Source organism: Taudactylus pleione, unplaced genomic scaffold (assembly GCF_031769625.1).
Source record: "Taudactylus pleione unplaced genomic scaffold, aTauple2 ptg000154l, whole genome shotgun sequence".
Taxonomy (NCBI): Eukaryota; Metazoa; Chordata; class Amphibia; order Anura; family Myobatrachidae; genus Taudactylus; species Taudactylus pleione.
Window position 1 is genome coordinate 11290741 of NW_028284556.1, and position 13564 is coordinate 11304304.

General features: G+C 40.6%; 1 protein-coding gene across 1 annotated transcript in view; it reads left to right on the forward strand.

Moving 5' to 3' along the window:
• Positions 1-13564, forward strand: part of VTA1 (vesicle trafficking 1) — a 246678-nt gene that overhangs the window by 188907 nt on the left and 44207 nt on the right. The window contains exon 6 of the mRNA XM_088474374.1: positions 6664-6834. Coding sequence (XP_088330500.1) covers positions 6664-6834 — 171 coding nt within the window. The remainder of the gene's footprint in view (positions 1-6663; positions 6835-13564) is intronic.

Below are 13564 nucleotides of genomic sequence, written 5' to 3' on the forward strand. Positions count from 1 at the left end.
GGATTGGCCAAGCATCACAGAGTCGTGGCCTCCCTGCATGCCACCGCACTGATCTTCAAACATCCCCGTCTAAACATGCCGGCTGAGCAGAGCGCCGGAAGGTGGAGCTGCACATCTGGGTGTTCATGTGGCCGGACTAGCCCACCTGGCAAGTCCGGCTGTGAAAATTCAGGCAAGACCAGAAGATGGACATTTCTGAAAACTGATGCACAGGGAACAGGTGCTGTAGCTCATAGGAACTTCTGTATATTATCATGTTATAAGGAATAACAAAATCACAAAATAAAAAAATAAGATTAGGGATCTTGTGGTAAAAGTAATTGCATAAAAATAACACGGTAAAGAGACTTTTCTACATCGCACACCATACTAGGAAAACTTGTTGACCTTGTTTTGACTCGCCAATATGTGCAGCTGAGGCACATCACCAGCAATTGCAATTTCCCCCATTAATAATGGGTTTTCAGATAAGAGATTTCATAAATGTATATTTATAATATTTATTGTTGCATTCCATGTTGATCTGTAGCATTGTAGAAGCTGGTATGCATTAACACATTTGCATTGACTGCAAACTAAAGATTTCAAGTAATAGTAATTGAAGTACTGTACGAAGTGTTAATGTTTTAAAATCATTGTCCTTTGTTAAAAAGCTGCTGAACTTTGCAAGCAATAAAAATGTGAGCCCACAAATATAGTTTTAACGAATACCTGAAAAAAATGGAGCTATTTGGGTAACCATCGTCTTAAGAATTCACACACAAGTAGTATGTGGATATAATCTAACTTTGTTTAAGCATTCACTTCCTGTCATAAAGTCTAATCCTATAAATCTAGTCCTTATACGGTGTCTTCACAAGTATCAGCTTTCATTTATGTAGTCTTATATCACTGTAGGTAAATGTGTTTCTAATAGGAGTGACCCTAATTGGAGCCATAGAGATGATTACATGTATCATTTTCCTTTGAAGCCCAGCTTCCTCTTCTGAAGGGGTTAGGTTAAATGCAGTTGATGAAGTCATTTTCAGCAGTAACAATGTAGAACTGGGACATTTCATAAAGACATGGACCCCAAGTAATAACCTAGAAATTCATCTTTTTGGGTTACACAATTTACATTATTCTTTTTGATTAAAACTGCATGTGGGAATAATTAAAATGTCCCAGATGGCTAGAGGAGATGATTTCAGTATATAATGATCTTCTGGAATGGATTATTATTCAAACATAAATATGTTCAACTTTCCTAAAGTGTCTTGGAAGAGCAAAGCCGTAACTGTCATGGTCTTTCTAGATGACAAACAAATTTGTATGCTGGATGGAAAATACAAATAGAGCTTCAGAATATCTTGCCTAATAAATACTAGTGCAAATTTTTTTTAAATCAGATCTTCGACACTAAAGCTGGGTACCCACCTGAGTGACTGTACGCCCCACGGTCATTGTGATGTGACGATATTTCGCATTGGCATGTACGATCCGTCGTACGACAGCGCAATATATTGTTATATGCTTTATGTAACAGCATCTTGTTGTCCGTGGAATATGAATTATTGTACATGTTTTTAATAAATGAACATTTTTTCAGTCACATTTATTTTAATATTAGTAGTGAGTGATCACAATCGAGCGCTGTTATGTCTTTATCTGTTTTTGAGGTGGTTGGCTGCACACACATTTGCTTGGATTTGATCAGAGATGCACACCATCTCAATGCCATAGGGTAATATTTTAAGAGCTTTTGGGTGGGCTGGCACCACAACTTTAAGGTGCACACCTAGGGAGAGGGGGATGGGGGGGGGGGGGGGGAGTCCTGTTTTCCAGACAGTCCAAATAGTTTCTCCATTATCCACCCGCCACCCCAATTAAGCTATCTCGTAATCTTTTGTGATTGACAGCTTGGTACTAATTTATTTACCTCAGATAGTGGCAAAGTGGTTGCTGTGTGAATCATATACTATACTTTTTACCATTCGGGGCACCCATGGTGACCTTCAATGACATCAGAAAGCTACAGATGTGTCCTCATACATCTAGCCACCTTGCGTGCTAAACAGCCCTTCTAGTCGCGCCATGCCGTGGTGTGACTGTAGCGCCAAGCTTATTTTCCTGCTACTTTTTACCTTCAAATGCGTCTTATTTGCACAGTGATGTGAATAGTTAGCATAAACAGCTTCTACTGATTAAAATGATATACAGCATGCCTATATTCTATGAGCGACTATGGGTGTAACTGCATGTGAAACGCTATGTTAGTGTCAGCAACTGTAACGTAGCGTTTCGTATGCAGATACACCTGCAGTCGCACACAGAACATAGGCATGCTGCATATCATTTTAATCAGCAGAAGCTTGTGTTCTCTAGTCGCATCGCTGTGTGAATAAGACGAATTTGAAGGTAAAAAGTTGCACGATAATGAGGTTGGCGCTACTGAGTCACACGGAGCTCCTGCTTTATGTGTAGCGTGACTTGTAGCGCACGGAGGATAGATGTATGTGGACACATCTGTAGTACTAAATGCATATTATTCAACACCTTTTCACTCCTATTTAATAGTATTTTTGTATGTCACAGAGATTTCCAAATTTTGTGAAGTCACCATAGACCCGGGAGAACAAATCACCCTCTGGAATCGCATCTGTTTTCTATTGAGGTGGCGTGATAACGCACTTCTCAAAGATTCTCTCTGTGTGAAGCCATTATTCACAGTATTGATGATATCACCATTGTTGGCTTGATAACTAATGGGGACGAACACGCATACAGAGCTGAGGTTGCCAGAATGTTTGAGTGGAGCAAAGGAAACTGCTTACTTTTAAATTCATTGAAAACCAAGGAAATGATTGTTGATTTTAGGAAGTGCAGTGTTTTTCCAAAGGCCCCTATCTGCTTGGGTGGTCTGACTATCGAGTTAGTGTCATCTTTTAAATTGTTTGGGTTTTTTATTTCAGGTACTTTGACTTGGTCTCTGAACTCAGGCTACCTGGCTAAGAAGGCACATCAATGTATTTTTTTTTTAAGGCGTTTAAGATGAGTATGTGTGAGTAGGGGGAACCCTTTAAAACTTTTATTGTGGAAAGTATCCTGACCTACTGGATTGTCGTATGGTATGGGAACTGTACTGCGGCTGAACTTAGGGCACTAGATCGGGTGGTTAGGACGGCTCGTAGAATTATTGGAGTTGTGCTACTATGCACCCAGGAGATCTATAAAAAAAAGGCTCCTGAAGAAATCTAAATCCATTTTTAGCAGACCCCAGCCATCCAAATCATGCACTCTGAGAAATTGCCATCAGATAGGTGTTTTAGAGCTGTGCGTTCTTGTACAAAACGGTTGCACAACAGCTTTTTTCTTAGTGCGGTGCGTATGTTAAATAGTAAGTAACCCGAACCGTTCAGTGCTGCTTGTTTTTTTCAGTGACATTTCTTGTTTTGTTAATGACAATAAAGTATTCATTCATTGCAAAACAGGGGGTTGGCCATAATGACGTGCTTCACCCTGACAAGCCCTCGACCATGGCCATCTGCATCTCCCCTTTTAGAACTCTGCCAGAGGAGAAATAAAAGTAGACAGAGGTGGCTTTATTTATTTTTACATATATACAGGCACATAGTATATACATAGTTTGTACATTGAGATCATTTTCTCCTGTTATATATCAGAGGAGAGAGGGGCGAGAACACAGCCACAATATCACTTGCAGAAACCTATACAATGCTCCTTCTCTTTATAAACAAAGGCTATTTTAGTAAAAGAGCAATTGCCCTAAGAATAAGAGACTGGGCATTACATTTACTGCCAATATAATGTCTGTATTTGAAACCCAGTCAGAGTTTACTAATAAGATAGTCTCACTTTGTTTTTAAAGAGTATCCACTTTCTGGTACAGGGTGAAAAAAAAAAAAAAAAAAAACTGCTCTAAACTCTTAATCTAAATACGGACACAAATTTTGCCCTTGCATCAACGAATTTGAGTTTCCAAGTTTTAACCCTAATCCAAGCCGAACCATAGACACAGCTTAATCTCTAACTATCCTGACCTGATCTCTATACCGAATGGATTTGGAGCCATTAAAGTCTTAACTCTGTCCTGCCTTACACATTGTTTATTTTTAATACTGCTAAGTATATTATCTTAACAATTGTCCATTAAAATATGTAGCACTGCTACTATTACTTCTTAGTATTGGCATCTAACCAAAGTGCCAGTTTTGGCACAAGATTAAAGCTTAATTTCTATTGTAAAATTACGCCATCTCTAACTAAATGTTGTTCAGTTTTAAGTGGTATAATCTAGCAAATTGAAAATGAGTGGTAGGGATGTACATGAAAGAACACAGACGAGTCAAAAGAATGTTTAAAATAAATTCACAAAATTCCCTTAAAGCAATATTATTTTTGTGATGAATTAAACCTCTATAACTGCACAGCGGAGTACTGCAGGCACTTGGCCTCTGCGTTCCGGCTCATGGACAGTTTTCTCTCTAAATATTATGGTCTTGGGAGTCATTGTTGCACATTTCCACACTGCTCCATTTTCTATTTCATTGCACTGCATTAAAAAACACTTGCACGTTAAACATTACTCAAAACTATTATTCTCGAGCTGTAACTCCTCATATGTCATTAACCACATTCCTACAGTTAAGCTAGGTACACACCTGAACAATTTTTGTCACGATATGACTGACTTGGCGATTTTCATAGCGAAAAAACAATCTCGGTAACTTCCAGTTTCGAGTGCACACACTAGTGAATTATTATGTCCTAAAGCTCATCATAGAGGCTACTTTTTTAAATGAACTTTGGGCAGAGATGTCATACAGATAATGAGAAAATCATACGCAATACAAAATGTGTAAAATATTGTTTGACAAATATTGTGCATCAGGTCAAAATCAGTCATCAGATTGGACTGCTTCTGGAACAAGAATCGGCCCTGAGTGCTGCATACACACTGTGAGATTATCGGACCGAGCAGCCGAAAATCAGCTGATCGGAACGATTATTGCATAATGTCAACCTAGCTGTAGACATCAAGAAGGTTTTGAGAAACGATTTATAACCATGATCCTAATGCTATGTTTTCTCTGCATTCATATGCTGTTAAGGTTATAGAGATTAGGATGCACCCTTTTACCCAGGGGTGTAACTAGGTATTTGAAGGCCCCATAGCAAAATTTTATAAGGGCCTCTATGTACCACCCAATGGTGAAAAATGTATATAACGTAACTTTGACAAGGAAGATGGGCCCCCTAAGCTCTGAGCCCCATAGCAACTGCACCACTTGCACCTATGGGAGTTACGCCCATGCTATTACCAATGGCTGCCTCCTAATGATGAATAAGGCTCCTATTGTCCCAATACTGTTGGGCACTGGGCAACATCTAGCTGGCTGACTGAACAGTGGTGGTGGCAGTCTACGTAGCCGAGTCAATCACAAACACAGTATTGGTATTACAGTACTTCCAAAGGCTACAGGAGTCCTGTCGGATTAATACTTTGTCAGTGAATAATACATCCTTACAGCCACACGTAGACTAAGTAGGCCAGATGCCAACCCAAAATGTTCAGTGGGGGTCTGCACAGCCTTGACTCTCTTTCACTGTTTCACTGAAAAGCAGAAGTGGAGATTGTGATTTTCTACTTTAAATTATCTGGCTTTTGAAAGTTAATAATTAGTTGTTATCTTATAAACTCAAAGAAAGCCAAGGTGACTTCTAAAACCTGCAATTATATACAAACGGTTCACGCACAGTGATCTTACTGTATTATGTCATTACTAGGACACAATTTCCTTCAGCACCATTATTTTTTGCTTAAGAAATGATTACGTTATTTGGATTGCAGTACCACGTCTGGATGCTCTTACTGCACATTGCAGTAATGAAGAGATTGAAGGGCAATGGGCTTCAAGGCCCAGGCTGGCTGATGTACAGTACAGGATGTAATAGGTTGCATAAAATGTGGTAAGGTGATGAAAGAAGAGACTACCTGGACATGACATCTACAGTATGTACTGTAGAGGTGGCTGGTTTTTTTTTATAGAAAAACCTATTTACCTGGTTATTTTAAGAATTGAAACAAAATAATTTATAACAAATGGGAACTAAGAGCTGTTATGTTTGCTCATAACTACAGTCTGTCTCTGCAGGTGCTTGGTACCACACTTTGCTACTGCATGCTGCCAGCTATTCTGGCCCTTTAGCGGGACAGTGTACTAAACTATATAAACTACATTGCTGAGCAAAGGCCTTTGCTGGGCCAAAAAGTTGACCTGTGATTTTGACCTGCAAGTGTTGAAAATAAAAACATTTTTCTTAAAACGAAGACTGATGAGTGTCCTCTATGATTTCTTTTGATTTTAAACACAAAGCCACAATATTCCTTATTCGGGTGAGCACTTTCAGCAAGTGACTGTTTGATTCAACACAACAAAAAAAGACAACCAGATTCAGTGTTTGTGCAGATACCATCAGAAAAGACAATACTATGGGGTGTGTGTTGCACTTTCCTGACACGTGCCATTTAAAGGTTTAATCGTACATAATATAGCTTTTTGTTCTTTTGTTTATTACATTATTGAATTCAAACTTTCTGAGTTAAATTAGCATGTTTTATTCCATATGAAAAGCTAACACAAGTCATGTATTTTCTAACAGATGAAGATGATGATGATCAGGGCACCTTTTCTGTGAGCAATGAAGCACCTGAGAGGTCAGGGTCCACATACCAACCTGGTAATATGCCAACTTCTAATTACAGCGGAATACAGATTCCTCCTGGGGCACATGCCCCAGCCAACACTCCAGCAGAGATTCCACACAGCACAGGTAGGATCATTCATTATTATATGCTGCACTTTACAGATAGGATCATTCCTGCTTTATATTAAATTACAAAGTTTTAAAGTTTTTTTTAATTAAAAATAAAAATGTCTGATTGAAGTACAGCCAAATGGAAACATGAACCTAATCAATAAGATTTGACATTTATAGTTATGTTAACTTACAAGTAACCTAGAAATATATATTTTAAGAGTAATGTTTTTAGCATGCTTTGTTAATAAGGGTTTTCACTGTTTATGTCAAGTTTCTCATGACACTGCTATTGTGTCTGATTTGTACAGGTCAATTGTTTATGTCCGTTAAGGAAATGAACTGTAGTCTAAGCAAGCCACAAGTGCAAGTAAAAGGGTTTCATATTAATTATAGCATCCATAACCAATAACGGAACACAGTATGGAAAATGACCATTATATTTTGTAATTTGCATTCCATAATATTTGTTAAATGGAATTGAATTGTCATTTTCTGATTTGAACACCATATCCAAATCTGATTATATAAGATGGATAATTTACTTTTTAATAGATACAAATAATATTACTTTCCCTTATCTCTACTGCTGGCAGCCCTTCTCTTGTGTAAATATTTTTTCTTTGTAAAGGAAAGGATAAAGTTAATACATTTTTATAGCAAGAATGATGTCTTTCGCCAATGTGTTGTATGATATAACAGTTTCTCAGAAATATAAATGTTTGAGGTTTTAATTACAACATTATACATTTGTGTGTGGTGACAGGACCTTGAATAGAATAGTCGTTGGGCTTTTCTTCAGAATTTATTTTGATTATTATTATTAGTGACTCACATGTCTTAGTTCAGTGTTCTGAGGATGTGGGAAATCTTACAGTAAGCCCTCATGTACAACCAGGGTGTCTTCCATTTTATATACCAAAACAGTATCCATAAAATTGCTGCTTGCCAGGTACCAGTGACTTTGCTGGTACCTACTTTATTTATACTGTAGACTGCATTCCCATGATTACTAGTTTACTCCTTCAAATGGCTGCCTTAATTGTGTATAGGCAATAGTTGCCATACTTTATCCTCCACTGATTTAGATGCTGAGCAAACATAAATAAATAGGTAAGGTAAGTATAACATAAGTGAGGAATAGGTCACTCTAACAATTGTTTTTTACTGCATTCAAGTTAGAACTTTTGTGGATTTAAAACCCTTTATGTAACTGGGGGTATGCTCTGTATTTGCATCAGTCAGCTTTTATTTGAATTGTAATTTTTTTATTGATAAATAGTATTTTAAATCTCTCCAGTTGCTTTTTTAAGGCTGAGTACAGTTGGAACAGTCTTGATTGCACATTATGCACAGTTAAAGTTACTGAATGAGGACTTGTGCTACTGTTGTAACAAACGAGGCATGTAAACTAAAGTCAGCTTTGTGTATACGTACCTTACTTCTATACTTTACACACCATTTTTAAACAAGTCAGTCCAAAGTTATGTTTATTAAATTAGGAGACACCATAATGCATACAGGGTTACATTTTGCTGAAATGCTTTTGATGAAACGGTAGAATGTAGCTAAAGACATTAGTTTTCTAAAGATCAATTTTACTTTGCTTGCTAATGAGCAAGGTGTTTCCTTTTCTTATCTAGTGTTTATGCCTTTAATCTTTTACAAGCATTCATATGATCCTTATTACAATATTATGAGTCTTTATCAGAGGGAAATCCTGGCTCTGATATCTACAAAGAAAACTTTATGTACTAGTTCAGGTTATATTTATTTCACTTCCATTGTTAATTAGGAGTGCCTCCCCGGTGCCTGTTTTATCATGCAAACAGTGTTACTGGCTTCAGAACTAGGTAATTCCCATGTGACTTACAATTGGTAGACAGATCTGTTAAGCGTTCATTAGGTATCATTTAGTAATAGTAAATTAGTAATAGTTTTGTTAAAAATGCTGTACTTAAACAAGAGTAAATCAATGATCATGCATGACTGCCTATTTTACATATGATTAGGTATCTGTTTGAAATATTCTCAGTTTATAAATGTATATAAATTTAAAATATATTTTCATTTACATTACTAATAGAGTAAAATAGAAATTTATCTCTGATCTCAAGAACCCAAATAATTCAGATATCCCAGAGATGTGCTCTTATAGTTTTACAGTAACAACAACTGAGACAGATTAAAGCATTACTGTATATGTGTTGTATATCCAGACCCTTCAACATGACCCTTTCCAGCAGGTAGCCTACAAAATGTTCTGCTCCTGGAATTCCCATTTAATTTAGGTTTGCATTCACCAGTGTTTAAAAAAAAAAAAAAAAAAACAACTAAAACTTCTCATCAATTAACTAGTTCAACTCAAGTGACTGCAATTGTAGAGTACAGTTATACCACTTTTCCACCAAAATACCACGTCCGACCCAGGTTTTTGAACACGGTTCCAACCCGTGTCCTAGTCGGGTCACATCCCTTTTACACTACTTTTCCATCTGACTGCTGGTCGTACCGATTATGTTCTTCCTGAGTGCGACCTGGCTGAGACCACTTACAGACAGGCGGCAAGACCCAGCAATAATGCCATGTTGGTGACTTCATCTGGATCCCGTGATGAGCTTGCAGATGATCTCATTATCTCTTCCTTTGCACTGAACGGGTCCTGGGTCTCATCGACCCAGGTTACTCGTTAACACTGCATCACAAGCAGGGTTGAACACACGTTCAACCCTTCTCGTGACCAAGGTTGAAATGCTGGGCCCCTCGACCCTGCTTATTTCAACCCTGCCCTTTCACACTGCGCAGTAACCTGGGTTGCTGCGCGCTCACGTGTAATAACCTGGGTTATTGCTGCTAGTGTAAAAGGGGTATTACACTGCACTTTGCACCCGGGCTGGCCCCGTTCACACTGAACCCTTGTCAGCTGTGCATGTCATTCCCTTGAAACGGGCCCCAGCATCCACAGCCAATCAGCAGTTTTTAAATTTGATCTGGGTCGGATAACCCGGGTTGCGCAATTTACACTGCACTGTTACCCAGGTTCTTCCCGGGTCCGACCCTGGTTGCTACCAGGGTAGGATTCCTGGGTAACTCAACCCAGGTTATATCTACTTCAGGGTCCATAGGCTATCCACAGGATACCTTGGGGGTATAGACGATGGCGGCAGACATCGGGCACCTCAGAGTTAATTTTTAAGCCTCCCAGGATGCACTGGGGTTCACCTATACCCCGCCCCCGAGCCAAGTCAAATCAGTTTCGTAGGTGCCCGGCTCGGAGTTGGATCCCCTCAGAGGGGGGCTGTTGGACAGCCCCTGAAGTTTCTTCCAGGCAGCATGGACAACCTAATTAGAGGTCCAGGCTGCCGCTCCTTCACCCCGCCGGGTCAGAACGCCGGTACTTGTCGGCGATGCTGGCGGGTACCAGGGTCTCAGCTAGCGGGGACCCCGGTATTCCAGACTGTGGCCGGATTCACAGGGATTCAGTTAAGCGGCGTGAACCTGCGGTGGGTTACCGCCGATTCACAGTCTTTTGTCCCTAGGCAGGGGGCTCCCTGGGGACAGGCTGCGCGTGGAGCAAGGTACTGATCCTCCGCTTCCACTAGACCACCAGGGACAGCTGGTTGCAGCAGTATGGAAAGTGCTCCAGCATCCCAGGGGTTAATGGCAAGCCAGGGGTGTGTGCTTTCCCTGTCTCACAGGTGGCGCCTCCCCCCGCTGCACAGTGCCTTTCCACAGCGGTCTGGCGGGCTGTGGCAGCGTTCCTCCCCCGGGCCTGTCTCCTATCAGCTCCTCGGTGGCCATTTTATAAAAGTGGCGAACGCTGCTGGATTCTGATACAGGGGGCATCACGGTCCAGGTCCCCCGCATACCTCTCCTCCGCTGAGGTCAGTGTATGCAGCACTGTTTCCTACCAGGCTCTGAGTCTACGTAGTTGATCATAGTGCTTGTAGTGCAGGTGATTTATTTCTGCATTGTATGTGGCTATATGCTATTGCTGTCTGACTGTACTTCACTACTCACTGTCAGCCATTTTACTATCCCTGTCTTTCTCTCCCTTGCAGTGCGGTGCTGCAGGGTGCTCATTGCCTCATAGTTAAAATGAAAAGTCTTTTTTCTGTGTGGTGCGTTACATACACATCGTTTACACTCATCATGTCGGAGAGTGAACGTGATTATTCTCCTCAGCTAAAACGTACCGCACGCTGATTACTGTTAGCGGAGATTGATGTGAACACTGAGGGTTTCTCACATTACTATAAAATATGTATTTGTGAGAATTGGTATTGCACTCTGCCATATTTATGCAGTAAGTTCCTGCGGCTTGACAAGCATCAGACAGGACTAGTATTTTGCTTTACTACTATAATGTGTATATATGTAGAAGACAGGAGGACAATATTTTAAAAGAACTCTCTATAACTTGGAAAAAAGCAAAGGATCTTCTGAGCTTCTGGAAACCCTGCTACTCAGCAACCAGCTTCCATTATAACCTGGACCCACCTTTTGACAACACCCTGCTTCATCACTGTAAGCAACTACCTGCTTACTGAACATTTAATAGTTGTATGTTTGCGTTTCTTCTCTACATTGTTTAAATCATTCCAATACCACTGTCAATTTATCTTTATACCACTGTAGTATCTACCATTGCTTCACACCTATACCTTTTCTTTTTTTTCTTTTTTTTTTATATATATATATATATATATATATATATATATTCATACTTTAGACTAATTCTCAAGTCTTGCTACTTTAACAGCTCTACACTCCTTTTTTGGTTATAATTTACTATTGTAGTTGTGCCTTTACTTCTTCCAGCACTGTTCTTTCTTTTATCTGATTTTGACCTTTGACCTGTACTGCTCCCTCATCTCAAACTCATTACTACTACTGACTTTTTCACCCCCAACCGCCTCATCTACACGATGTCTCTTTTATTCTACTCCACCCTCACTCAGCCGCTACATTATATTCTCCTCTACCACCAGTTTTCACCTCTTTTCTCCATCCATAGTCCCCTCTACGTTCTCCCCTTCCTCTGTCTCTCTTCATCACATATAAGTCTCTTAACTGCATCTCCCACAACTCCAGTATTATTCACTTCTCTTCCACCATGGTCCTGCTGCACCACCACTAAACCCTGCACCCTCTCTTTTCTCCAAGTTACCTATCCTCTCCCCCCCCCACACCACACTAAACCTCCACCTGACCCACCACCTGCTGTCACCCTTCCTCATTCAGAAGCCAGCCACATAACCCCACACTCCTTATTCCCCTTCTCTAGATCAGTATCACCTCCACACTGCATCAACCCTAATAATCTCATTCTCCTCTCACCTCTTAACTCTGTCCCTCTCTCCTGTTCCCTCTGGAAAGCCAGTTTTGTCTATAATAAACTGGTCTCCGTTCATGAGCACTTCATCTGCAATGCCTTGATTCTCCTAGCCATCACCAAACCCTGGATTTACCCCTCTGACACCACTGCTCCTGCAAAATTCCTCCATCACTTGGCTTCCTGGCTCTTAATCTTCAAATGGGCCATCAAGACCCATTTCTTCCTCAATGCTTTCCAGCGCTCATCCTAACCCACTACTCTATGCTCCTTCCTCACTATCTAGCCCATCTGTGTCACCCCTGTTTGTCTGACCCTCCCCTCAGAATGTAAGCTCTCGCGAGCAGGGCCCTCTTTCCTCACGTGCTTCTTCTTGCCATACTTTTACTTTCATTCACAATGGCACCTAAAACTGCTTACTGACACCCTGCTGCTTATTTAGGTGTTATGCAGCATTGTTTATAAATCATGTACTTGCACTGCATTGTCTGTACTGTTAATAGCTGTTGTCTTGTGTGCTCATTTGTTTCTGTACTTTGTAAGGCGCTGCGGAACCCTTGTGGCGCCATATAAATAAAGGATAATAATAATAATAATATGCTATGTGGTCGCATTATATCCAGTGCATGCTGTGTGCTATTACCATGCGGTTGTGCCTGCAGGTATGACGTACACCCTGCTGCTCCACTCTACCTGTTACGAGGCAGTTACGTGACGAGAAACAGCTAATTCTCCCTCCCTGGTAGTTCACGCAGTGTTCACAGTAGTGTCTCTCTTTCTCTACCTTTGTACAGATACTGACTTCTACCTCCAGTCCATGTTGCAGGGATTTCCCTTAAGCCAACATGGGGCACGCTTTAGGCGGAATCCGCATATTGCGCCCTTTCGCCTACTCTTCGCTTCGGCGATGAAGTTTCATGTGTATGCCACACTAGGTAGGCGGTCTGGGATTCGCCAAAGTGATGTTTTTTCGCCTGCGTGATACTTTTTCACCTGCACGATACTTTTTCTCCTGCGCAGTACTTTTTCACCAAAGCGAGACCTTTTCGTAAATGCGAGGTTTTGCGGGTGCGAAACTTTTATGTGTAAAGGGTATTCTGCGGAATTCCCTTCGTCAGTGATATCACAGGAATGTTAGCTGCAGGTTATCCATTCCTGTAATTCATTACATGCCTAGTGAGTACTGCAACCTTGCCTTTGTTCTCTCGAATGCTATGTATTGCAAAGTGGTACTTTGTTGGAAGTCCATATACTCCCTTACAGGGGGAGGCTTCCAGACAAGCTATGACTAAGCTGGGTTGCCAGAGAATGGAACAGGGGGCAGATGCCGTGGATCCATATATGTTAATGAGGCAGCCTTGGTTATAGGTCTCCTCACTTTTAGAATTTCTTCAGCAGCAGTGGCGGCGC